Here is a 24398-nt window from a genome sequence, read left to right as displayed (position 1 = left end):
CCATCCTATAGCAGGCAGAAAATATATAATTAATCCTGGAATGTTATACATGACCTATTCTCTGTTTTAGTACACATGTATTAACTTGATAAGCATCATAAATTCATATGTGCATCAGATCATTTTTTAATTTACTTTAACATGCATATAAGGATGCCTGGGTGGCTCAGTCAGTTAAGCATCTGCCTTTAGCTCATGATCCAAACATCCTGGGATTGAGCCCAGCGGTGGACTTCCTGCTCAGTGGGGAATCTGTTGCTCCCTCGGCCTGCTGCTCTCCCTGCCTGTGCTCTCTCCCTCTCTAACAAATTAATAAAATATTTTTTTAAAAAAAGAACATGCATATAATTAAGTTTATTATCTCTTCCATCTGTTCATTCTCATTCTTCCTCCTTCTCCACACACACACACACACACACACACACACACACACTGGCACTCATAGTCAGGAGCAAAGGCAGAGACCATGAGTCAGATGTAGGCAGGTGGGCAGAGGTGGTGAGTGTGCAATTGTTCTCTTCTGTTTGCTTCTTTTTTCTCAGAGACATAGCAAGCAAGGTTGCCAGTTGAGAGTAAAGTCTAAAGAGGAGATTTTGAGGTTTGAGAAAAAAAGAGTCTGAAAATCTGAAGTCTTTTTTGAAGTGTCCCTGTGATGAAAAGAGTGAATCTCAAAGCAAATATAAGAGGATCTCTCGAGTCTTTCTCCGGTGTCCCCATCCCACCCCTCTCCCCCTCCTCCTCCACTGCTTTCTAAGGGACTGCAAGGACTTGGAAAGACAATTCCCAGCAGGATTTAAGAGGAGGTAGCAGAACTGCTCTGTTATCAGACCTCCCCTCCCCACCTCCCCCAGCTGAAAACTAGCGATCTGAATGAACAATAGAGAGTCACAGTTCCGTGGGGGGTTCTCCCTTAGCTTCTTGAAAGCGAAGAAGAGGTGGTGCTCTTTCTGATTCTTCACAACAAGCCCTTGAGTGAGGGGCTACCCACTGAGGTTAAAGGTGACCACATCAAGGTCACGTCGACACCTATTTCTGAGTTGGATGGGTCAGGGCCTATTTGAGAGGGATGGGCAGAAAGTAAGACAGCAGCAGGTGGGAAGCCTGCACTCCCACTGCTGGTCGTGAGCAGGAAGGATGAGTTTCCCCTGGGCTGAGTGGACTCCTCAGAAGACAACTGTCTTGAGCTTTCCTACCAGTGCTCCACCAATGAGAAAGATCTCAGGGCAACCCTTGAGAGGAGCAAGGAGCCTAGAAAAGCGAGGGGAAGAATGTCCCCATTTCTCCTCTAAGTTCTTTTGGTTACAGGACAGATGGTGGTGGGGAGGAAAGAGGATACAACATTAAAGTTTTAGAATTGATAAAACTGGACTAGGATTCCCACTTCTGGATAAAAATCCAAAGGAAATCAGGGGCGCCTGGTGACTCAGTCAGGCATCTGCCTTTGACTCAGGTCATGATGAGGGTCCTGGGATCAAGCCCCATACCGGTCTCCCTGCTCAGTGGGGAGTTTCGTTGTTCCTCTGCCCCTCCCCATACTTGTGCACACACTCTCTCTTAAATAAATGAATGAAATCTTAAAAAAAAAAAATCCAAAGGAAATGAAAACGAGGTCTCAAAGGGTCTGCACTTCTGTGTTCACTGCAGCATTATCTACAACAGCCAAGAGACGGAAACAACCTAAGTGTCAACAGATGAACGGATAAAGAAGATGTGGTATATATATACACATTCAATGGGTATCGTTCAGCCCCGAGAAAAAAGGAAATCCAGCCATTTGCGACAACAGGGATAGACGTTAAGGCGTTATGCTACGTCAAACAGCCAGACAGAAGAAAAGACAAATACTGCATGGTATCCCTTATATGTGGAATCTTCAAAAAAAAAAAAAAAAAAAAAGGTCACGCCCATAGAAATGACTCATAGAAACAGAGTAGGAAGGTGGGGGCTGGGAGGAGGGGAAATAGAGGGAGGTTGGTAAAAGGGTACAGACTTTCAGCTGGAAGATGAATAAGGTCCAAGCATCTGAGGTAAAACATAGTGACAACAGTTGATAACGCTGTACTGATAACTGAAATTTGCTGAGAGCAGAACTTAAATGTTCTCACCACCCCCTCACAAAGGTAAGTATGTGCAGTGATGGGTGTGTTCATTCATTAGATGGGAGGAGTCTTGTCACAATGTATATGTACATCAAAACACCACGATATACTTTAAATACCTTACAATTTTATATGTCAATTATGCCTCAATAAAGCTGAAATTAAAAAAAATACTGGACTGGGATCAACTGGATTAGGTTCTTAATATGCTCCCCTCCTCCCACCAAAAGACCAAAAACTATGTGATCTGCTAAGGGACAGGAAAAGCAGCTTTAACAGGGTACTCTGCAGGCAGTAATGGAGGAAAAATAAAATCATTTCATGTTTGTTTCTCACTAAACTCAGACGATTTACCAAACCAGATACAGACGTAGAACAGGTCATGTCTCAGATTCCACTTGTTAAAATTCTCTCCTGTTTTCTATACTGTAAGATGTAAGCATCCCAGGTCTGCTGTTTGGTTAGTGCTAAGAGAATTCTATTGTTCCACCTTGAAAGTGCAGACTCCAAACTACTGGGAAAAGAAACCTCAGAAAGACAAAGAGAAATGCTTCCTCTTTTCTTACATTTGCAGAAAAGCACCCACTGTTCTGTGCTACAAAGTCAGTTCTTACCAAGTGGGAAATCGAAAGCAGTCATGAGGGTCTCCAACATTTTTGCTCAGGAATCTTGTGTAAATATGTATATACTATGTGTTTTCTGATTCTAAAACTGTCCTCAGAATACTTTTACAAAGGAGTCCTTTAAGACATGGGAATTTAAGAAGTTAATAACATTGTTCTGTGACTTGTAGCTCAGCACCCTTGAAAGTCTGCAACTCCAGCTGGTTGTCTTACTGAAGAATCTATTTTCGTACTCATAACATTTAAAACATGTTTGTTTTCTGAAATATTTAAATACATATGAGTTTTTGGAGCCAGAAAATGAACTTTGGAATTTCCTTCTCCCTTTATGTGTAAAAGACTTATAAATCCCATGTCTTTGTCGGAGTCCTGCTGCAAATATGGAGCTGAGAGCTCTGTCTCATGCAAGTTGGCACATGTGCGTGGTTAAAACATCAGACTCTCCATCTCTCCCAGTGCATCACACGTCACTCTGGGCAACCGTAAAGTAGCAGGTGTCTGAAACAGATGTGGAAGTGCATGTTGAAAGCATTCACATCCACACAACTTGATGAATGTCCAAAGTAAATATTTATTGAAGGTCTCTCATGGGCCAGGCAGGGAGGCCACAAAGAGAGTAAGACAATTCCTCACAAGGAAACTGAGACTGTCCTCAGAAGACACCCAATGCCCACACAACAGGATCGGTGTGGTGACTGGGCTGGAGACAGTGGCCAAGTGCCTGAACAATCAGAGGAGGTTTCACCTAGAAGGTTCTACCTGAGCTGGGGCTTGAAGGATGAGTAAGAATCTACCAGGTGAAAAGGAGAGGGAAGAGCTTCAAGATATGAAGAAAGGGGGTGTGCGTGAGTAGAAGTTCAGCATGATTGATTTGTTATTTGTAAAGAGAATTCTGGAGGGCAAGGAGGAAGGCAAGACTGGAGTTAAGGCACCAGGCAGGTTAATTAAAAACCTTCATTTCATACATACAGATTCACTACCTCCCGTGTTCCCAGGCACAATGCTAGGTTGTGTCTGGAGGAGAATAAAGGCAAGCAGACAACAACAAAACTGGCAATACAGCCAGTAATGTACAGAGTGCAGCTAGGAGCAGCACCTCCCTAGACCTGAGTAGCTTGGACTGCAGAAATCCAGCTGAAAGATGGTTGGTGCAAAAAGGTTAAAGAGGTAGTAGATGCGAAGGATATTGACGAGGTAGAACCACCTGGCAGATGCTGTTGGGACGCCACGTATCACCCTCCCTGTTCCCATGCACTGTCCAGCTAGCCACTGCAAGCAACTCTGAGTCTTTGCTGAAGACATCTGGGTTTGGTTTGCACAAGGGACAGGCCAAGAAGTCCCAGGGAGCTGACATCCCTAGGAGAGGTCCTCAACCACTGTCAGATGGACGAGGGCGGATAAACACCTCAGGTTTGCTTGCCCCTCGTGTAGGACAACTCTGAGCAGTGGCTTACACAGAGAACCCAGATGGACTAAGTCCCAACTGCCCACAGTGGTAACTTACTCAGTAACACACCTTGTACTCGCCTCCCTCCCCTCCCTGTCTCACTTCCCCATTCTCCTACCACTGCTTCCTGGAATCACCTCCCCAATAAACGACTTGTCCTTAAATCCTTGTCTCAGAGTCCACTTTGGGGAACTCAACCTGAAACAAACAGAAAAAACTTAGTCAATGTTTAGATGATGAACTTGAAGACTCAAATATGAAGCTTGGAGGCTTCTAGCCTGGGGAGACGCTGACCCTGTCAACTGAGATAAAGATTCTTCAGGATAGAAAGAGGGACAGATTTGGGAGGATGAGGATGAATTTGGAAAGAGGAGCTTCAGGTGCTCAAGGGACAGGTCATCTCAAAATTCCTAGAGTACAGGGTTAAAACTCTTGGGAAAAACTGAAAAGAAACGGGACCACACAAGAGGGAAAAAACCCACACGAAATGACATCACACCTCCCTAAAGGGTGATTACAGTATCTTCTTTTGACCCCAGAGCATACAAAGCCCTGGCTGTCTTCTCCAGCCGGTTTCTGTATTCCAGTTTCTCATAGTTGGAGGGCCTCACTCCTTTCAGACCATACATAACTCCCCACCAGCAACCAGCAATAGCAGCTGTAGAATCGCTGTCTCCCCCATGGAAAAAGGCTCGGTGGGCAAGCTCCTTCCAGGAGTCTCCCGCAGCCAGGATGGCATCGTAGGCAATCATGGGGGCGTCATGTCCACTGCTGCCACCCCAGCCAGAGTAGCTCACGGAGGTATAGAACTGATCCCTCTCCTTCACATCAAAGGGCTTGGGGAAGATAGGGGTTGATTTGCCATCCAAAATCCCTCTAAGTTTTAGGTATTTTTCCCATTGGTCTTGGAAGTAGGACCTGTAAGAAGGAAAAATTCTACAGTCAACTGAAAAAATAAATTTGAGAGCCATAAGGAAAGGTACCAGATAGATGTGTGCACAGGGAAAATTCTAAGATGACTTCAACTTCTTGAACTAATATCAAAATTGTATTAAAAACTCAAAATGAGCTCTACATGGCATTTGTCCAATAAATTTTTGCCAAGGATTAATATAAACAAGCACTGATACCTGTTGCTAAATAAAGAAGATACATATGAAGTTCAAGGTGAGAAATGAAGGTCTATTCTTCCTGAATTGAAAATAGTGTCAAATGTCACCTTCCAAGGGTGAAACTTATTTATTTTACTTTATTTTCTTTTTCTTTTTTTCTTTTCTTTTCTTTCTCTCTCTCTCCTTCCTTCTTTTTTTTCTTTCTTTTTTAAATAGGCTCCCCGCCCAGGAGTCCAGTGTGTGGGTCCTGAATTCACAACCCTGAGATCAAGACTGGAACTGAGATTAACAGTTGGAAGTTTAACCAACTGAGCCCCCCAGCTGCCCCTTTATTTATTTTTTAAATTTTATTTATTTATTTGACAGAAAGAGAGCATGAGCACAAGCGGGGGTAGCAGCAGGCAGAGGGAGAGGGAGAGCAGGGAGCCTGACATGGGACTTGATCCCAGGACCCTGAGATCATGACCTAAGCTGAAGGCAGACACTTAACCAACTGAGCCACCCAGGCACCCACTTTATTTTCTTAATAAAACTTGTATATATTTAAGACATACAATATGATAATTCACAGATACATAGTAAAAAGGTTACTATAATCAAGCTAACACATCAACTCCATATATACTTATATTGTTTTTTCAAGATAAGTGACCACAGATGATTTCAGCAGAAAGCTTCTGGATCCTTTTATTCTAAGAAATGTGACATGAGCTCACCAACAAGGGAAACTGTGGCTTCACTACTTATTAACTAGCTAGTGAGAAAACCTATCTCTTGGGCACTGTAACCAAGGATTTCAAAACATTTTGTGTCATGACAACACTGAAGAAACACGTTCCAGGAAAGCAGGAAAGTTCATAGCAGTATGAACTCAGCAGGACAGGACAGCCACAAAACCGACAGAAGGCTGGAATACAGAACAGGATCGCTACACACCAGGGAAGAGCTGCAGGTGTACTACTCATTGAGGTCTTCACTGGCTACTTGGTGGCAACCACTGCTGGCACTGAACTTGAAACGCTTAGCAGGTGGCAGGGGGAGGGGCGGTGCTGGATGCAGCAGGTAACAAAAATGGATGGTGAAAACCAGGATGGTTGCTTTAATCTATGAATTCTAAGCATACATGTGCATGCACGTGCACACTCAGATTCAATCATTTTCTTTTTTTAAATATTTTATTTATTTATTTTAGATAGAGTGCGTGAGAGAAAGAGAGCACAAGAGCGGGGTGGGGGCCAAGGGAAAGGGAGAAGCAGGCTCCCTGCTGAGCAAGGAGCCCAATGTGGGGCTCGATCCCAGAACCCTAAGATCATGACCTGAGCTGAATGCAGACGCTGAACCGACTGAGTGACCCAGATGCCCCCCAGACTCAATCATTTTCCAGCAGGAGCGTGCACCTACCAACTTACCAGTGTTGAAGATTCTTCTCCAAAAAGTAGCCTGACTGGATAATGTACTTTTTAGCTTCTGGTAGCACCTCCATCAGTCCTTTTCCCCATTGCCTAGGAGGCTTGCCGTTCACAGCATAGGCTGTAAAAAGAGCAGAAACGAGGGCTCCCAGGTAGCCTGTAGGGTGGTGGTGGGTCATCCTGCCACTCTCGATGCTAACCTGGATCAGTGTGTCCAGCTGGCTGCGGTGAGGGAACCGGAGGCCGATGCACATGGCACGCATGGCAGCCCCGCAGCCACCCTCGTGGATGTTAAAGGGAATCCTCCAGCCATTGGCCTCATCCGGCTTCAGCAGCAAGGCATTCTGCACTGAAGCACCCCCTGGCAAGAGTCGGGTAGAGAAGAGGGTCCATGTAACCAAAGCAAAGGCCCGTGCAGGAGGAAAGAACCAAGCTTGGTCTCTAAGTTTCTTTGATGGAAAGGGAAAGCCCCAAAATATGATGAATGCCCCCAAACTCCAAACGCCAAGCCCACACTGTTCCTTACTTTCTATATAACCCCTAGCATGAGAAGATTGATGATACAAGAATCAGATTCATATAAAGAGTCTTGGAATCTTTATCAGTTAATACTGAGACATCAAAATAACTCAAAAAGGTAGGTTTAACATATTATTGTCTTTTCTTAAATGACTAAGCTAAGGCTCAGAGCTTAAGAACCTTGCTCAAAATCACTTAACCAGCTAGCTAGTGGCCCCATCAAAACCATCAGACTCTGAGCCCAAGCCCTTAGAGAACCCAACGAGAACCTGACCACTGGAGATCCTAAATGCCAGAAAGAGGCTGCAGGTTCTAGAGTGAGGAATACCAGGCTTGGAAAAGGAGCAATGGGTCCAGAGCAACAATGTGCCTTTGGGTGCCCTGTGTGTTTTTTGTAAGCCTCATTTTTTAATTTAATATATAATATCTTTCCTTATCAGTCAATATTTATCTGCATGATTTTAAATGGCTGTGAATGTATCACCATAATTAAATAGATTAGAGAACATTTAAATTGTTTCTATTTCTATCACAACCATAAAAAACAACTGTCTCCTTGATATTTAAATCTCAATCAATATTTTTAATGAGTGCCTTCGGCCTGCTTTATTCTCCACCTGCCTGTGACTTCCACTGGCTGCACTCACCTGGTGCCCGGCCATCCATGTCTTCCATGCAGTCTTGGTAATGCTTAGCAAGTAAGGAATACAGGTGAGCCAAATCCAAGACTTTGCCGGCTTCCACGAGAGCTTCTGCCGTGGCCAAGTGCATCACCGTGTCATCGCTGACTCTCCACCCCTCCACATCTATGGCGTCCAACCCACCACGCTGGGCCAGCTGCCGGTGAATCTTTTCCCCATCCCGGAGAAACTCCCACTTCCCGTTGAAGTACCCCAAGGCATCTCCAGCTGCACTCAGCACCATGGCAGCCACATACCTCTCCATCAGTCCTTCACACATGGTGGGGCTGTCCCTGCGGGAATATTAAGATATAGAGAGGATGAGGAAAAAGAAGAATCAGAAAAAATAACGGCCCTTATCTACCTGTTACTGAGCACTCACTACTTGTAGGTGTTGAATTAAGTGCATCTCATTTAATCCTCACAACTGCTCTACAAGGAATGTATTGGACCCACTTTGGAGGTGAGTACACTGAGGATCACCAAGAGAACACCGTATCAGAAACGTGATGTGCCTTGTCTTAGGTCACAGAGCTAATAAGTGGCAGGGCTGGGACCACAGCTTAGGTCCATCTGACTCCACAGCCAACGATTTTAATTATGACCCCACCTTTGCCTCTCTGTGAGCGGCAAGCCCATTAAATTCTGCGAGACGAACCAAGCTTGTCATTTTCTCTCTTTAGTTGGGATTTGGCCTTGGAAGTGCACCCTTCCTTTATTAAATAGGAGTACTTTCCATTGGCATCACAATGCACAGTTTGCAAAGCACCTGCACATTCTCTGTCTTGGCAGTAAGCCAGGATGACAATATGCATTTGACAGATAGGAAAACTGAGGCTCAGAGAGGGTAAGTTCACACAACTAGTGATGGAGGCCCTGAGAAGTGAATCTTCTGACTCCAGGCCACTCCTCCTCAGCGCAGATCTACTCACCTTGGGCAACCTCTTTGTGCCTCAGCCTTACATCTCCAAAATGGTGACAAAATAGTAACAACCTCATTGGTTTGTTGTGAGAAGTAAATAAATTAATTTTTGTAAAGCACTTACAACAGTGCGTAGCACACAGTAAGCACCATTTTTATTCATACTCAACCAGGGGAAAAGATTTTTCTGTTATTGAACTAGAATACTTTCTCCTCACAACCTTCCTTTCGACAACAATATTTTAATTTTGTCTTCCTGCTAAATGACTTGACTTCTAGAGTCTTGGGATCTCAGCTAATATTCCCTCCACGAACCTAACCCCTGCTGAAGTGCTGGCTTCCCCAGAGGCGCATTTCCAATTCTCCACCATGCCCTATTGGGTACAGCATTCATGTTCAAAGCCCTCCACCCTCTGCCCCAACTCTACCCACCTACTTCACTTGTAGGGGCCAGGCCCTTTTAAACTCCCCGCTGCAGGTGGGCTGCACTGCTGTGGGCCAGGGAGTGCAGGCTGGCAAGCACCTGGGGAGGAGTAAATAATGAAGACAGGTTGATACCAAATACCAGTTACTGACCTTGATGCGTCTCTTGACTCACAAAGGTATTCGTAAAACGTTATTTATATATTTTATTATTTACAAACGACGCCTAGGAACTGGAGTTCCGGGCCACTAGACCTGTCTCTGCCAAGAATCAGGTGTATGATTGTGGACAAGCCACCCACTTTGGACCTTGATTGTCCCGTCTATAAATAGAAGAGTGGGGGCTCCCATCTTGCGCTGAGACCTTTGGAGACCAAGCTTAGTCGGCTTTTAAGGATCAACTTTTAATCCCCTGTATTCCCTCTCCCAATGTCCTCAGCTTCTATTCTACAAATCCTTCTGGCTCTACTCGAAAGCGTGTTTTGTGAGTTGCAAGCAGGGGTGGGGGACGATGACCACCTCTTCCCTTGGAAATTCTCTTGTAACATTTACATGTACTGCTCTCAGCCTCCCGCCTTCAGAACAACCATTATTCTTAAACTCTTCTACCGTTTACAGTCTTAGCCCCGAACTATATAGTCAAACAATTCAAAACTTCAAAACTAAGGTCTGGGCAGCTGCTTCCCGGCGGGGCGGTCCTCTCCTTTTGTGTCTGTGTGTCTGTGGGGTGGTGGTGGCGGTGGTGGAACACGCTTGGACGGGAGTGGGCGCCTAGTCACCGCCGGGTAGACGCGAGCGCGCGCGGGGAACGCGGGGCTGGACGGGCGGGTCTCCGGGGGAGGCGGAGGCGCGCGCGGGGATGGCAGGGCCGAGGAAGAGTCGGGGGAAGGAGGGCAGGCGGGACCCGGGCACTGCCGGGAGCGGGGCGCTCGCGGGGGGTGTGGGAGGACGGCGGAGAGGAGTACCTGACGGCCGGTACCGGAGCGCGCGAGAGACGAGGGCGGGGCCGAGAGCCAGGGGCTCAGGGAGCGCGGAGGGGGCGGGCCGCTTCCGGGGTGCGGTGGCGCAGAGCGACCCCACGGCGAGCGGAGCGCACGGGGAAAGGGCGGAGCCGCGCAGCCGCGTTCGGGGGCCCCGGTGCGACGCACGGGGAAGGAGTGCTGCGCGCCTTTCCGGCCTCGCTGTGGCCTTCTGCGCCCGAGTCGGGCCAACCGAACCGGCGGCACCGGCCACCTGGGCTGGCCACAGCGCTGGGCAGCACCTGGCATTTCGGAATATTGCGGCTCAGAGAACCAGACTCTAAGATTGAGTGACGATGACTCACCTGTAGCGCTTTGCTGACGCTGGACCTTTTGTCTGCCCAGCTTTTGTGGGTTATGGTGAGCCAGGGTGTGGCCAAATACTGGGGAAAGGGTACTGAGTGCAAGGCCTTTGTCCGGGTTCCGTAACCCCTCCCATAAAATGGGAAAATAATAGCACCTACTTCTAATGGTGGTTGTAAGGATTAAATTAATTTTAGCTCATCATTTATTTGGTAGCAGTTTAGAATTTTTGCATCCCGATAGTAAATAAAAGCAAAGAAAAACTAACAGTATTTTTGTTTGGATAAATTAATCATGTCACCCTTGAAAAGAATTAGAATCACCGTATGTAGGTATTCTCTATACTTGTCCAAAATTTTTGTTTGCTATGCCTATCTTTCTGGCTGTAATTACCCAGACTTGGCCTGAGGGTTTTGTTTTTGTTTTTAATTGAGATGCAAATGCACTCCTTTGGCGTTCTATTCAATGAGTTTTAATAAATATATATACCTGAGTACCCATAATCAAGATACAGAATATTTTCATTACTCCATAATGTTCCCTTGTGCCCTTTTCCAGTCAAACCCCCATCTCCACCTCCAACCTTAGCCAAAGTGATTTTTTAATTGTTTACAAAAAATCAAATCACTGTCAGCCTCTGAGGATGTTGTCAAAGTTACCTGGTGAGGGACATTTTTAATAAGCATTTCTATCGAACTCATCACTGTTTCAGTTTAAAATGTCTGTTGATAGCGTTCATATTACATAGTGCTCTTCCCGCAGGAATCCATGGAAAAAGTGTATCTTTGGCTTGAATATAAATAATAACCGGTTGTTCTTAAACATTAGTTTCCTTTTACTTTATGGTGCCTGTGAACCTTGCTATCACTTAGACTCCTGACTCATTCATGCTACCGAATGGCTGCAGATAGAGGATTGTCCAGGACCTCTAAGCCATAAACAGTGTTGTCATCCTTCACCACCTTGTTTTACCAGTTCCCATACTTTTATTAGCCTTCATTCCCATTGAAAGCACTTTTCTTTTTTTCTTTTTTTTTTTTTTTTTTTTACTGTGGTTGGTTTGCCTGCTGCCTTCTTTAGCATCCCAGTGCATAAGGCCAGCCAGTAGCTCCGCCTTTCCTTGGGAAGAAAATACGCCCGAATGGTAATGCCCCAGGGTTTTACTGAAACCTCTTCTTACTTCTCACAAACCTTAAAGGCTGATCTAGATGATATAAAATTTCCCGGAGGTTCTGCCCTATTACAATATGTAGATGACTTCCTTCTCTGATCCCTTTCCCAAGCCTCTTCACAGGCGGACAACATTAGTCCGGTAAAACTTTTAGCTTTAAAGGAACATAAAGTCTCTAAGGAAAAATTGTGCTTTGTTCAAACTCAGGTTTGATATCTAGGGCACCTGATTTTGGAACAAGGACTACATTTAGATCCAAATAGGCTTCATGACATCTTGAATATCCCAAAACTCAAAAACTAAGTACCAACTATGAGGTTCTTGGGGGGCTAGCTAGCTACTGACTGTGGAAATTGTCCAAATCTCTCTCGTAGGGCCCATCCCCTAGATGTTTTACTAAAAAAACTACAAACTTGACCATATTATTTAGGAAGATCAAGATGACTTAGCCTTTAAAGCCTTAAACAGAGCTTAATGAATCCCTCTGCCCGTGGATAGCCCAATGATCAATTTCTCTTTTTCCTTTTTGTATGTTAAAAAGAAGGGAATGCTCTTATGGTACTCACCCCAAAACATGGGGAGCACATTTACCCAAAGGGTATTTATTATAGCCAACAACTAGACCCCACAGTACAAGGGTACCCTCCCTTGTCTCAGACCACAGTCCTTTTAGTCAAAGCCACTGAAGAAATAATCATGAGATTGCCCCCCAACCATTCTTGCACTCCATCTGGTAGAAGCCTTTCTAAATTCTTACCATACTCAACACCTTTCATCTAGTTACCTCACCTCCTATAAAATCTTGCTAACCATTTCTCAGATTCTTCCTCACTGTAATAACCTCAACCCTGCTATTCTTCTCCCTTCCTCCACTGACAAAACCTCCCACTACTGCTTAATACTGACAATTCACCTTCTGACTCCCATAATGACTTACAGGAAACTGCTTTATCATGCTGACTTTTCATAGTTTACTGATGTTTCTTATTTATAAGGTGAAAATGATCAATATTGTGCCAGCTATACAACTGCAACTCCTTTTTGAAGTTCTTGAGGTAGCACCATTGCCTTTGGCTGCCTCAGCCCAACAGGCCGAATTGTATGCTCTCACTCAGGCCTGCATGTAACCAAGGGGCAATATCCATACTGACAGGAGATATGCCTTGGGAGTAGCTCATGACTTTGGAATGCTATGGAAACAGTGAGGCTTCCTTACTTCCAACAAATATAAAATTTAAAATGGTTCTTACCTTTAAAATGCCATATTATTAGATGCCATACTAATATTCTTAGATGCCATTCTTCTACTGGCCACTTAGGCTATTTTTCAGGTCCCTGGGCATTCTAAACACCTCACTGATGTTACTACCAAGAACACTGCGCTCAGAAGAACCAACCGCCAAGCCTCTGTCATGGTCCACAGGGATGGTTCCCCAATGATAATATAGAAAAATTTGCTAGAGATGCTCAAAAATTGGCCCCAGAAAAGGAAACTTTGGTTTGGCCCAAGTAGAAACCAAGTCCTACCAGAGGCATTAAAATTCCCCATTACTGACTATGGTACATGCATTGGATCATTGGTTCAATGATAAAATTATAACTCTTATGAACCCACACTGGTGGGAAAATAACAACAGAACTACAAAAAGTGCCTATTTTGCTTGCTCCACCTGCCCAAAATACAACCTAGAGAAATAGAAAATACAAGCGCTCCTGGACACTTTAAATTCCCCAGTGGGAATGGGGCAAATAGATTTCATTCAGCTTTTCCCACCTCAGGGATTAAATTATGTTTTAGTCATGGTTCGTAAGTTTTCTCACTGGACTGAAGCTTTTCCCTGTAGGCTAACTACTGTCTCTTCTGTGGCTAAAATCCTATTAGAAAATATTATCCCTACCTGGGGAACCCCCCTCGAACTCCACAGTGACTGGAGAACTCACTTCATTGGTCAAGTGCTTCAAAAGGTCTGTGCTATTTGGAAAGTTCTATGACACTTTGTGCTTACACCCTCAATCCTCACGTCTAGTTAAATGCACTAATAGCATTGTGAAAGACTCAGTTGGCAGAATTTGTAGAGACTCTCCAAATACCCTGGGCCAAAGGCAATGCCATCAGTCATTCTAAGTCTCAGATCCACACCTTCTGGAACCCATAAATTCTCACCCTTTAAGATAATCACAGGGCTCCCAATGCACATGGCTCCTGTTTCCCTTGATCTACAGCTGATAAAACCAATCACTTGACTGGATGCCTAAAGTAATTTTGGATAATTGAATAGCCCCTGATTAGTGACTTGCTGAACAAGGAGGTGTTTGAATAGGCAATACCACCTGTCATATATGGATAAATTCTGGGGAATTAGATCCCCAACTGCACAAAATTAGGGAACAAGCACATTGGCTACAGTAAATTTCATGTAATGATCCGTGGTCCTTTGGCCTCTTTATCTGGTTTACCTTCAGGTTTGTGCTCCTGGTTTAGGGCCATCACACAAACTGGATTTGTCACATTACTTTTAATTCCATTTTGTATAATCATTTTTAAGCTTTGTACCTATTGCCTGTCAAGTCTTCGTAGAAGCAACATGCCCAATAGGTTGATGCTAACTTAACACTTGAAGATGATCTCCAATGGTTATTTATGACCCTGATAAGATATAAACTTTAGATAGGAAATGGCTGAGTTCTCCCTCCTACCCTTCCTTGTTGCTAAAATGTGACCTTGATGTTTTCCAACCTGTGCACTTTCCCTCTGACATGGGACATGACAATCAGGAAAGGTCCTTCCTGGCACCAAGGAACAAAACCACTAAATGCAGAAAACTGACTCCTAATCAGTGATGCTTTCAAGGAAACATCTTGAACAAAGGGGGAAATGTGAAAATGAATAAAAGAGAGCTTTGTTCAAAATGGAGTCAGGCAGCCCCGAAGAGGGAAGCTCTCATGCGCGTACCACGCATTGCAGTTTATTTTATACACCCTGACAGGAAGATACTTACCTTACTACCCCAGCAGGAGGAGTGAAGATTTTCCCTCTGCCCAGCAGCAACCCAGCCAATGGGAAACTGCCACATCTCAACCATTGAGAAGTAGCCACAACCCCAAACTCTGGCTCTCTGCCAGTAAGCATTCGTTCAAAACCACCCCACCCAATTTTCTCCATTCCTCCAAAAAAGCAAGTCCCTCTCATTTGTTCTTTGGATCTTGACTATGTTTTATTGGAGTTTGCATGTCTCAAATTTTAATTCCTCTGCTATTCCTGAATAAACTCATTTTGCTGCTAAAATAACTGGCTATTTTATTTTTAAGGTTGACCTACTGACATTTTTTTCTCCTTGGTCAAAAATTGGAAAATATTTCCTGGACATCAAGGACATGGTCATGCAAACCAAAAGAACAATTTGTCAGTTAGCTCCAAATACCTGCAAATAACCATTATACTCCACCTTTCCCCTCCCACCACTCCCCATATTCACCAGGCTTAAATAATTAAGACACTTATTATCTTATATAACAAAGGTCTAGACATGTCTAGATTAGCTTACAAAAAAATATCTTAGATAATAGAAATCCCCAGGGTTAATTATTTGTTATCATCAAGGATCCAGTTCCTTCCATCCTTCTGCTCTGCTATTCTCACTGTATTAGCTTTATCCCCAGGCTGACTTCTCCGACAGGTACAAAATCCAGTTACAATTACAGACAATGTCTAATGGTAAAAGGCTGTGTCGCTTCTTTCAAGGATGAAGAAACTGTTAGGAAAGCCTCTCCCTGCGCCCCGCCCCCCCCAAGACGAAACCAATCACTGACAGGCAAGTTAGATTATGAGTTCCCCTTTGATCAAGGATAAAACATCTTCCCCGAGAGATGGATACTTATACAAAAACCAAGATTTTGCTCATAAAGAAAAGAGTGAACGCTGTTCTGTCAAGAACTAATATTCATCTGGCATTTTACTAGTGCTAGGCATTAGCAGATGCTGGAAAGACAGACGTGTTGAAGATTTAGTTCCCCGCCCCCAGTTTTACTGAAGCAGACGCACGGCAAGTATTTCAATACTTACCGATCCAGTATTATTTGCCATTTTGAGGCTTTTACTGAGAAACAAACTTGTGGGACTCAGACCTGATCTCGGAGATGTTTCATCTATAAGGTGGATATAATGGTAAGGAGTTGTTAACAATGTACAGGAGTGATCTTTATATATTGTACAGACATTAAACACCTACTGTGTACCAGGTATATGCTAGGCCCTGACTCAGGACCGTCTCTCGTGGAATGGACCCATCCATGTAGCCTCATTTTAGGCTGCTGATTTATGGTATTTTTTAAATGTCTTTTTAATAAAATGTTTAAATTTTTTAATGGTAAAAGTAATGCATACTTCCAGCAGAAATGTTGGGAAAGCTTCTAAAAATCTTTCCTAAAAAAATAGCCACACATGTTCATGAAGATAAATGTCCCTGAATGTTCTTTGCAGAATTATTTCTAATAGCAGAATGTTGAAAATAACCTCAATATCAGTTTACATTGAAGTGTGCATTTCCTTCTCCTAAATCATGGCATGATTATGGAACTGTTCAAAACCATGAGGTAGACATTTAAATCAGTAGACTTTGGGTAAATAATCAAGCTCACATGGAAAGAGCTGAGAGACAACTTTGTTAGGTAAAAAAATCAAATTTTAGAATGAAGAATATATATGGTTTTATGTTAAAAAAAAGAGCTGTGCATGTGTATGTGTGTGTGAAATGACTGAAAGGATATGCATCAAGTTATTAATAATGATTATTATTATCTCTCAAGAGAGTAATGGGAGAGTTTGCCAGGAGTAAGAAGAAACTTTTAATCCTTCACAATTAGAATTTTTATATATTATGTGTATAAAGAAATTTTAGAAAACAGAAAAAACAAGGCCACTTACATTTCATGCTCACACTGTATACATTCTTTATTTTATACACGTTTTATGAAAAAAATTGGATCATTTTGTATATACAACTTTATATCCTATTTTTTTTTAAAGATTTTATTTATTTATTCGACACAGAGAGAGACAGCCAGCGAGAGAGGGAACACAAGCAGGGGGAGTGGGAGAGGAAGAAGCAGGCTCACAGCGGAGGAGCCTGACGTGGGGCTCGATCCCATAACGCTGGGATCACGCCCTGAGCCGAAGGCAGATGCTTAACCGCTGTGCCACCCAGGCGCACCTACATCCTATTTTTAACCACTAAGCTTTACATTGTGAGCATTTCTGTCATTAGTATTTTTAATATAATTGATTCCAAATGCTCAGGTAAGACAATGCCTCTGGAATAAATTCCCTTTCATATTGATACAAAGAAAATGAGGCCCTGACGTTCAGTTATTCTCCAAACAAAGTAAGTCAAAGCTGGTTCATTCGAAGGAAAACGGAAGCACAGATAACTGAAAAACAGGGTATTAAACAAATCTTTGTCACTTCACGGTCCCAATGCGTACTACCACATCTAGTCAAAGCATGAGAACTTAAAAAAGAGAGAGAGAGAAAGCAAGCTCATGCACTAACAGGAAATGGTTAATAGGCAGGGCCCCTTGAACTCTCTAACAGACACAAAATAACAAAAAGATTCAAAGGAAAACATACCACAGTATGTGAATAAACATTTGTTAAAATGACTTAAAGTGGGGGAAAAAATGAAGTAGAGGCTTTTTAGAAGAAAACAGAAAAAAGCTAGTACAGGCGAAACTGGAAGAGCCCAAAGCATCTACTCACATATCCTGTATTATTGATTCAATTCAGAAGACCTGGTGAGCACATCACCTTGGGCAAGGCAGTAATACCCAGATATTTGGTCCAACATTTTTCTTTTTCTTTTTTTTTTTTTAAGATTTTATTTATTTGACAGAGATAGAGACAGCCAGCCAGTGAGAGAGGGAACACAAGCAGGGGGAGTAGGAGAGGAAGAAGCAGGCTCACAGCGGAGGAGCCTGATGTGGGGCTTGATCCCTGAACGCTGGGATCATGCCCTGAGCCGAAGGCAGACGCTTAACCGCTGTGCCACCCAGGCGCCCCCCAACATTTTTCTAGATGTTTCTGTGAAGGTATTTTTTAGATGAGATGAACACTGAAATCAGTAGATATTAAGAAAAGCCAACGATCTTCCATGATATTAGCAGGCCTGACCACTTCAGTTGAAGGGCTTAATAGAAAAAAGACTGACTGCCATGGAAGGAGGAATTCTGCCAGCAGAATGTCCTCAGACTAGATAAAGGAAGTTTTCAGCTTCTCATGTTTGTGGGCCCTGCTCCTGGGCTCCCAGGGAAGAGATCCTTTAACATTTACCAAGTCAAACTGATTCAGCAATACCTCAAAGCATGGGCTCTATTTCTGTCCCGAGCATACCTTGTACTTCTGCTTTGTTAAAGAAAATCACCACAAAGGTGTCTTCTGAACACAAAAGACAAGAAAAAGTAAGAGATTTCCCTCCTTCCCATAAGATTAAAGTCATACAGCCCTGCATATATTAGAAACTAAAGGTCTGCAGCTTTCTGAAGTGTTCTTCATCTAATAATTTGTAAGTTTTTACGTAAAAACACACATAACCCTACCCCAAATGCTCCCTTACAGGAGCCCTCTCTTCTTTGTGAGGACTGTGCATCCCAGGCAGCTGGCCTAACTTGGGCTCAAATAAAACTCTCTTCCTTTTCTTTTTTAGAAATTCTAAAAAGGTTATTCATTTTGCATCCAGACTCGAGCTGCAGTGTCTGCGCCTCCCTGGGTCTCCAGCCTGCTGGCCTACTTTGCAGATTTGAACTTGCCAAACTCCACAATCAGGTGAGTCAGTTCCTTAGAACCACTTTCTCTCCACGTGTATACACATTGGTTCTGTTTCTTTGGAGAACACTTACGAAGACAGCCTGTAAAATGTGCCGGGCACGTTGCTAGGTGCTCCTTGCAGTGACAGAGGTAAGGCAAAAAGCACACTCATAGAGGAGACTTGGTAGAGCATAATGACATCAGGCCACGAGACTGTAACAAGAGGGAATGTTCAAGATACAAGGTCAGCAGATATGAGGGAGACATTGTCAGCTTGGAGTGTTCAGAGAAAGCATCCAGAGAAAATTACACCTGTGCTGTTTTGAAGCTTAATAAGATAACGATAAACTAAAGTTGCCAGAAGCCCAGAAAAAATCCAAACAGCGCACAGGAGACACAAAAGAAAAAAAAAAAGGAAACCAAACATGCAAGTTTAGGTCGGCCTTTTCTCCCCAAATGAAGCACAGTTGCTTGACCCAGAGCAACGAGCTAACTATGTCTCTGCAGGAGGGTGAAAATGCCAACAAAATATTCGTGGAAATATTGAGTGGAAATTGTGGAAATAATGGATGGAAATATGACATACCATGGCCAGGAATTATTTATGTGGATTTTTTCTAAATGAGCCCAAATCCTTATCGATATATTATTCCATTCAGGTGGAAACTAAGTGTAGAAAATGGATCCAGAGACAAGTAACAAGCAGTAAGGAAAAGGATGCTAACCTGACGACTCAAGAGAAAAGGGCAATGCAGAGCTGAGATTTTTTTTCACGCAGAGCGAATGGATTTGAAGAGCTGGCTAATGATTCTCTATCGCCCTGAAGTGTTTCTCTTTCTTTGTTTTGAGCTTGTAACGGACATAAATGCCCACCACCCCACTTCTGTGGATGACTGGACGAGAGAAAATAAGTTTAAAGTAAAGCAGAAGATAGTTTGGTTGTGTTTAGGGAAGAATTTTTTTTTTTTTAAAGATTTTATTTATTTATTTGACAGAGATAGAGACAGCCAGCGAGAGAGGGAACACAAGCAGGGGGAGTGGGAGAGGAAGAAGCAGGCTCATAGCAGAGGAGCCTGATGTGGGGCTCGATCCCATAACGCTGGGATCACGCCCTGAGCCGAAGGCAGACGCTTAACCGCTGTACCGCTGTGCCACCCAGGCGCCCCGGGAAGAATTTTTTTTCTGACAAAACTGGAAAGAGTACCTTTCGAAGGATCTCGCAGCATTTTAGTGTGAAATCATTTTTTTTTAAAGATTTAATTTCTTTATTTGACAGACAGAGACAGCCAGCAAGAGAGGGAACACAAGCAGGGGGAGTGAGAGAGGAAGAAGCAGGCTCCTAGCGGAGGAGCCTGATGTGGGGCTCGATCCCAGAACGCCGGGATCACGCCCTGAGCCAAAGGCAGACGCTTAACGACTGAGCCACCCAGGCGCCCCAAGTGTGCAATCCTTTAAGAAAGAAAAAGACCAGCACTGTGTCCGGGAGACTTGAGGCTTCTGTGCCTGAGGGTAGGGACCTGCCCTGGGATCCTGGCCAGTCCATGTGCTAGGATTCGGGGAGAATTAAGGGTCACTAAAGCTGTTGGCTGCCGTCCCCCACCCACACTGTCCACCTGAGCTGTTAACAAATTTACAAATTCACTCTTTTCAGTTTCCTATTTCATTTTCCTTGTCCCCTGAGAAACATAGTAAGGAGCCAACCACCAGGCAGGAGAAGAAGCCGCCAAAATGATCCTGGTGCTTTCAAAACGGGACAGTGTAGTGCCATGAAAGCAAACCTCAATGAATTAAAGGTCGTGGGAATTAAAGATTTAACAGTAGTGTGTTATTTACTGCTTAAACACACTAAGCCATTTATCCACCCCTACAATGGAGTAATGGCCCTCCTTCAACCTTCCTCCTCCTTTCTTCTTCAAGTTTTTCCTCTTCTTCCTCCCCCGCTTGTCCCTTCCTCCCCCTTCTCCTCTTTCTTCCACGTGGACTATTTTTCTGAAAAGTGAAGTGACAATTGCCATTTGCTTCTTATTGACAGTGTAATATAAACTGAAGGGGAAAACCAAAAGGTCAAAACAAAAGGTCATGGTCACTGGACTTCAAAAAGGGGGACGGGGAGTAGTAGCTGAATTCTAGTCATAAAATTAAAGAGAAATTGCATAGCTTGAATGGAAAAGGAAATTCATCTCTCAGCAGGTCTTCCCAGAAACAGCACCATTTAAAGCACACCTTGCACAGACATTCAGCTGCTATTCGAGTGCGAGAAGGCATGTGACTATCTGAAGCCCCTGCAGAGAGCAAGTAGCACCATGAAGGCAGAATTTGATGGAGGGAAGGGCTTTAACAGTGCTCTCAGACTAAATCCCTCCAGCTTTGGACTGATTTCTCGGGGCCACAGCGGGGGACACCACTACGAAATCTGCCTAAACCGGCTGCCTTTGTGAGGTCATTGGTTTCGATCTTTCTAGATTCCTCACCCCAGGTTTCACCACAGGAGTGGTTACTCTCCATTTCCTGGAAGCTGTATTTCTACCCACTGAGAGCCAGCCGGGGAGCAGGGAAGTCTGCTACAGGCCGGACCATCAGAGACCCATGGAAAACCCTGGGAGGGGAGCTTGGGGAGTCAGCTGGGCAGCTGAGCTTCCCACCCTGTGGGAAATCCCAGCAGGACAGGGAGAAGCAGAGAGGCCTAGGCCATCTGGTAGGAAGTGTGCCAAAGAAGGTTCAAAATCTAATCCAATGCAAGGTTAGGAAAGGGTGACTTACAGAGGTTGAGCTCCTGCTCTGGGGGAGGTTGGGGGGCATCTGCCCATTCTGCACACTGCCATTCAGCTCATTGCTCTGCTCCTTTCTTCTGCTATTGCTTGATTCTTTTGCTTAGGGTCCCTCCACCTTGTTCTTATTTCTCCCATTCTACACCCCTTTGCTTCCCCAGTGCTTGGCACAGTTCTGGGCTCACAGTACAAACTCAAAATTTGAGGGGAATTGGCTTGACATGCCAAAGGAATGGTACACGCATTAGAAGCAAAGAGAAAGGAAAGAGCAGATGGGGATTAGAAGAGTCAGTGAGAGCTTCTTGCAGAACTGGCATTTGGTCTGGTCCTGTCAGGAAGGAAGATGTTTGGATGGGCAAAGGGACAGGGAAAAGGCATCTGGAAAGTTAAGGAACCGTCAAGGTTTCCAGGCAGAGAGAATATAGTGCCAAACGCAGGCAGAAAAGGGGCAGTGGGCAGTAGGGACAGTTTGGACAAGGGTTAACTCTGAATGTCCACTTCTCTTCTCACTTTAAGAATTCCAGTGATTTCCATTTCAGAGAAGCAGAAAGAGTGTGACGGCATTCAAAGAGGAAGAGGTGACCACTCTTCACACTGATGATGTTTCTACCAGCTTGAGCAGACCGTGGCACAGGTGGGGAGCACCATGGTCTGAAAGCCTAGATCTAGCCACCCCATGCTGGGTGCAGGTTATAAGCAAGTTTGATTGAAGCAGGGACAGGAGCCAGAAGAGCATTTCAGCCCCTCCACTGAGAGGCTGAAAGTCACTGCAACTGTAAGGTAGAAGTTGTTACATCCTTCCTCATCATGATTCAAAATATACAGCTGACACTCAGACCAAGACACAGAAGAATGAAAATGCTCACCAAGCTTTTTTTCCTCGAAGAGGAGATGAAAACACAGTGAGCCACTGTCACAGAAAGTCTTGCCTGACATGCTTTATAGAGCTTGAATATTCCAAATCTAAGACAGACAGAGCAGCCACCCACTGAACCCTGCCACAAACTTGTCACCGGTCAAGGCAAGGTGTCTGTGCCTTCCCTGTCTCTTACCCACGCTCTCTTTGCTCTTTCTGGCTGCCTCAGGAGAGATGGTGTCTTTGCCAATAGACAGGAAGTAGAAGAGGCCACGTTTCTTCAGTAAACGCTGCCGCCACTCCTGCCACCCGACCCTACAGTACATCTGTGTCTAATGCCACATACTACCTCCACAGAAACACGGACGAGATGGGAGGGACGTGAGACCGTCCCTTGGGCTTATATTGTCTTGATATAAGGAGGCAGCATTGATTAAAACACCAGGATTTCAAATTGTGTCTTTCTTTGGCACCCTGAAGTTTTTTCACTTTCTAGAACATGGCGCCCTAGTAACATTCAAGTTGGATCAGAGCCTTTCTCTTCTAATAGGGAGAAAGACAAGGTCCTTCCCACTGCAGGTAAGTTTTACAAAAGAGTCCATAAAGAAACTGAAAATCTGGAAATGGATTCTCTTAAAATTACCAGGGCCTGCATATCCTTTGAAAATCTGCACGTGCCCTTGGGGGTAGAAGTATCTCGGTCTGAAGACACCGCCGTAGCCCAAACAGCAGCGTCCTGTGGGTGGCAGAGAAGCACGGCGCTGTGGATACTACACCAGGAGGGGTCAGGGTGGGAGCGGACCCAGCAGATCACATCAGAGAAGCTGCCACTCACTCTATGCCTAAGATTTGTCTCAAAGGCAGTCCTCAATTTTTTGAGGCCAGGGCATGAGCTGAGCATTGGGACATATTTCCCCCAGCGAAGTCCTGTATCCGCCAGAGCACAGGCCCTGTCAGAGCCTAAGCACAGTCATGAAGTGGAAAAGCCTTTATTCTTTCCTCCTCTTCCTTCAGGATGATTGTCCACCCCGTGGACATCCAGAGGCCTCAACTGTCATCCTTCCCTGTCGGCTTTTAATTTAAAGGGATCTCAGTGCCTTCCTTAACCCTGAAAATATTAGGATAGATGGCAGCTTACACTGTGATTTTTGCCAGGAAAGGCTACTTTCTAATAGCCTGAAGTCGGTAGTTCAGACACTTCTGCTCCACATTCACGATGTTTACCGTATTCAGGTATCACATCTACTGTCATTTTTCTTCCTCTAAATTGACTCACCTTTCTACTTTACTAATTTAGATAGAAAACCATTGTATCTCTACCATAAGAACATCCCTCCTGTCTTAGCCCGGAGTATCCAGAAAGCAAAGCTGGAAACAAAGGTCTAGTTTATTGGGAATATAGTCCAGTGTTGCAGAACGGGAGGATTGAGACAGGGAAGAAAGAAAAGCCAGTGCAAGGGTGCTTTACCACGCTGGCCTCCGCTGCAGGCAGCTGGTACTCAGTCCCACTGGAGCCTTCCTGGAAGCCCTCATGAAATGTCTCTCAGAACTTCCCACCTGGAAGCTCTCTGCTTCCACCCTCCTCTGGTCAAGAGTAGCCCCATGGGCGCTAACTACCCCCATATTCTCAGGCTGTACATGTTTAAGTACAGAACTTGCAAGGGTATCCTATGCCAAAGCAAAAGAGAAGCCCCAGGGCCAGGAGCAGCCTGTAAAACGTGCAAGCCCGGGCAAGGTGCTGTCAGGGTCTATTTGTGCAAAACCCGTCAGCTGCGCCACTATGAGTCAGCTATTTACCCACAGAATGCTCCAGAATTCTACACGGGCTGGTTGAAAACAGAGGGAGTCCGGAGGTGGCATGGGGGGTGAGAGGGAGGTACTAAAATCTTCTTCACCCTACCCCTCGGTTCTGTCATCGTGCTCACCTGAGGTGCACTCAACTGCAGCTACGGTGCCTGCGATCCTGTCCAACATGGCTGCCGGAAGTCCCGTCGGTGAAGATAGTGGGGTTGGAGAGGCGGGAGTGCAGTTAACGGCAGCCTAGCGAGCCCAGCACTCTCCAAAAAGTGATCCCTACATATGAGGTAGACAGCCCACTCCGCAGTGGCATGACTATTGAGGAGGGGTAACTGGGTGCTAAAACAAAACTTGAGACCAGCTCAGAACTTACTGGCCCACAAAGTTCACAGTCTATCTACCACCAAAGCCAATGGGCCACCCCCCCCCCCCCCCCCCCCCCCCCCCCCCC

General features: G+C 44.7%; 1 protein-coding gene across 5 annotated transcripts; it reads right to left on the bottom strand.

Moving 5' to 3' along the window:
* Positions 1-3273: 3273 nt before the first annotated feature.
* Positions 3274-24322, bottom strand: ADPRH (ADP-ribosylarginine hydrolase). 5 transcript variants are annotated; one of them, XM_040621299.1, is made up of 6 exons: positions 24076-24322; positions 15791-15873; positions 9244-9334; positions 7857-8182; positions 6691-7051; positions 3274-5087 (listed from the first exon to the last, which is right to left on the bottom strand). In XM_040621299.1, exons 4-6 carry the CDS (start codon positions 8167-8169, stop codon positions 4673-4675), a joined length of 1089 nt encoding a protein of 362 aa, XP_040477233.1. In that variant the 5' UTR covers positions 8170-8182; positions 9244-9334; positions 15791-15873; positions 24076-24322; the 3' UTR covers positions 3274-4672. The 5 variants fall into 5 exon arrangements, with proteins under 5 accessions (XP_040477233.1, XP_008706424.1, XP_040477232.1 ...); XM_008708202.2 differs by lacking the exon at positions 15791-15873; XM_040621298.1 differs by lacking the exons at positions 15791-15873; positions 24076-24322 and adding an exon at positions 10200-10351.
* Between the last annotated feature and the right edge of the window lie 76 nt (positions 24323-24398).

Source organism: Ursus maritimus, unplaced genomic scaffold (assembly GCF_017311325.1).
Source record: "Ursus maritimus isolate PB19 unplaced genomic scaffold, ASM1731132v1 scaffold_4, whole genome shotgun sequence".
Classification (NCBI taxonomy): domain Eukaryota; kingdom Metazoa; phylum Chordata; class Mammalia; order Carnivora; family Ursidae; genus Ursus; species Ursus maritimus.
Note: the sequence above shows the minus strand (reverse complement) of the source record. Positions and strands in the feature narration are given on the sequence as shown.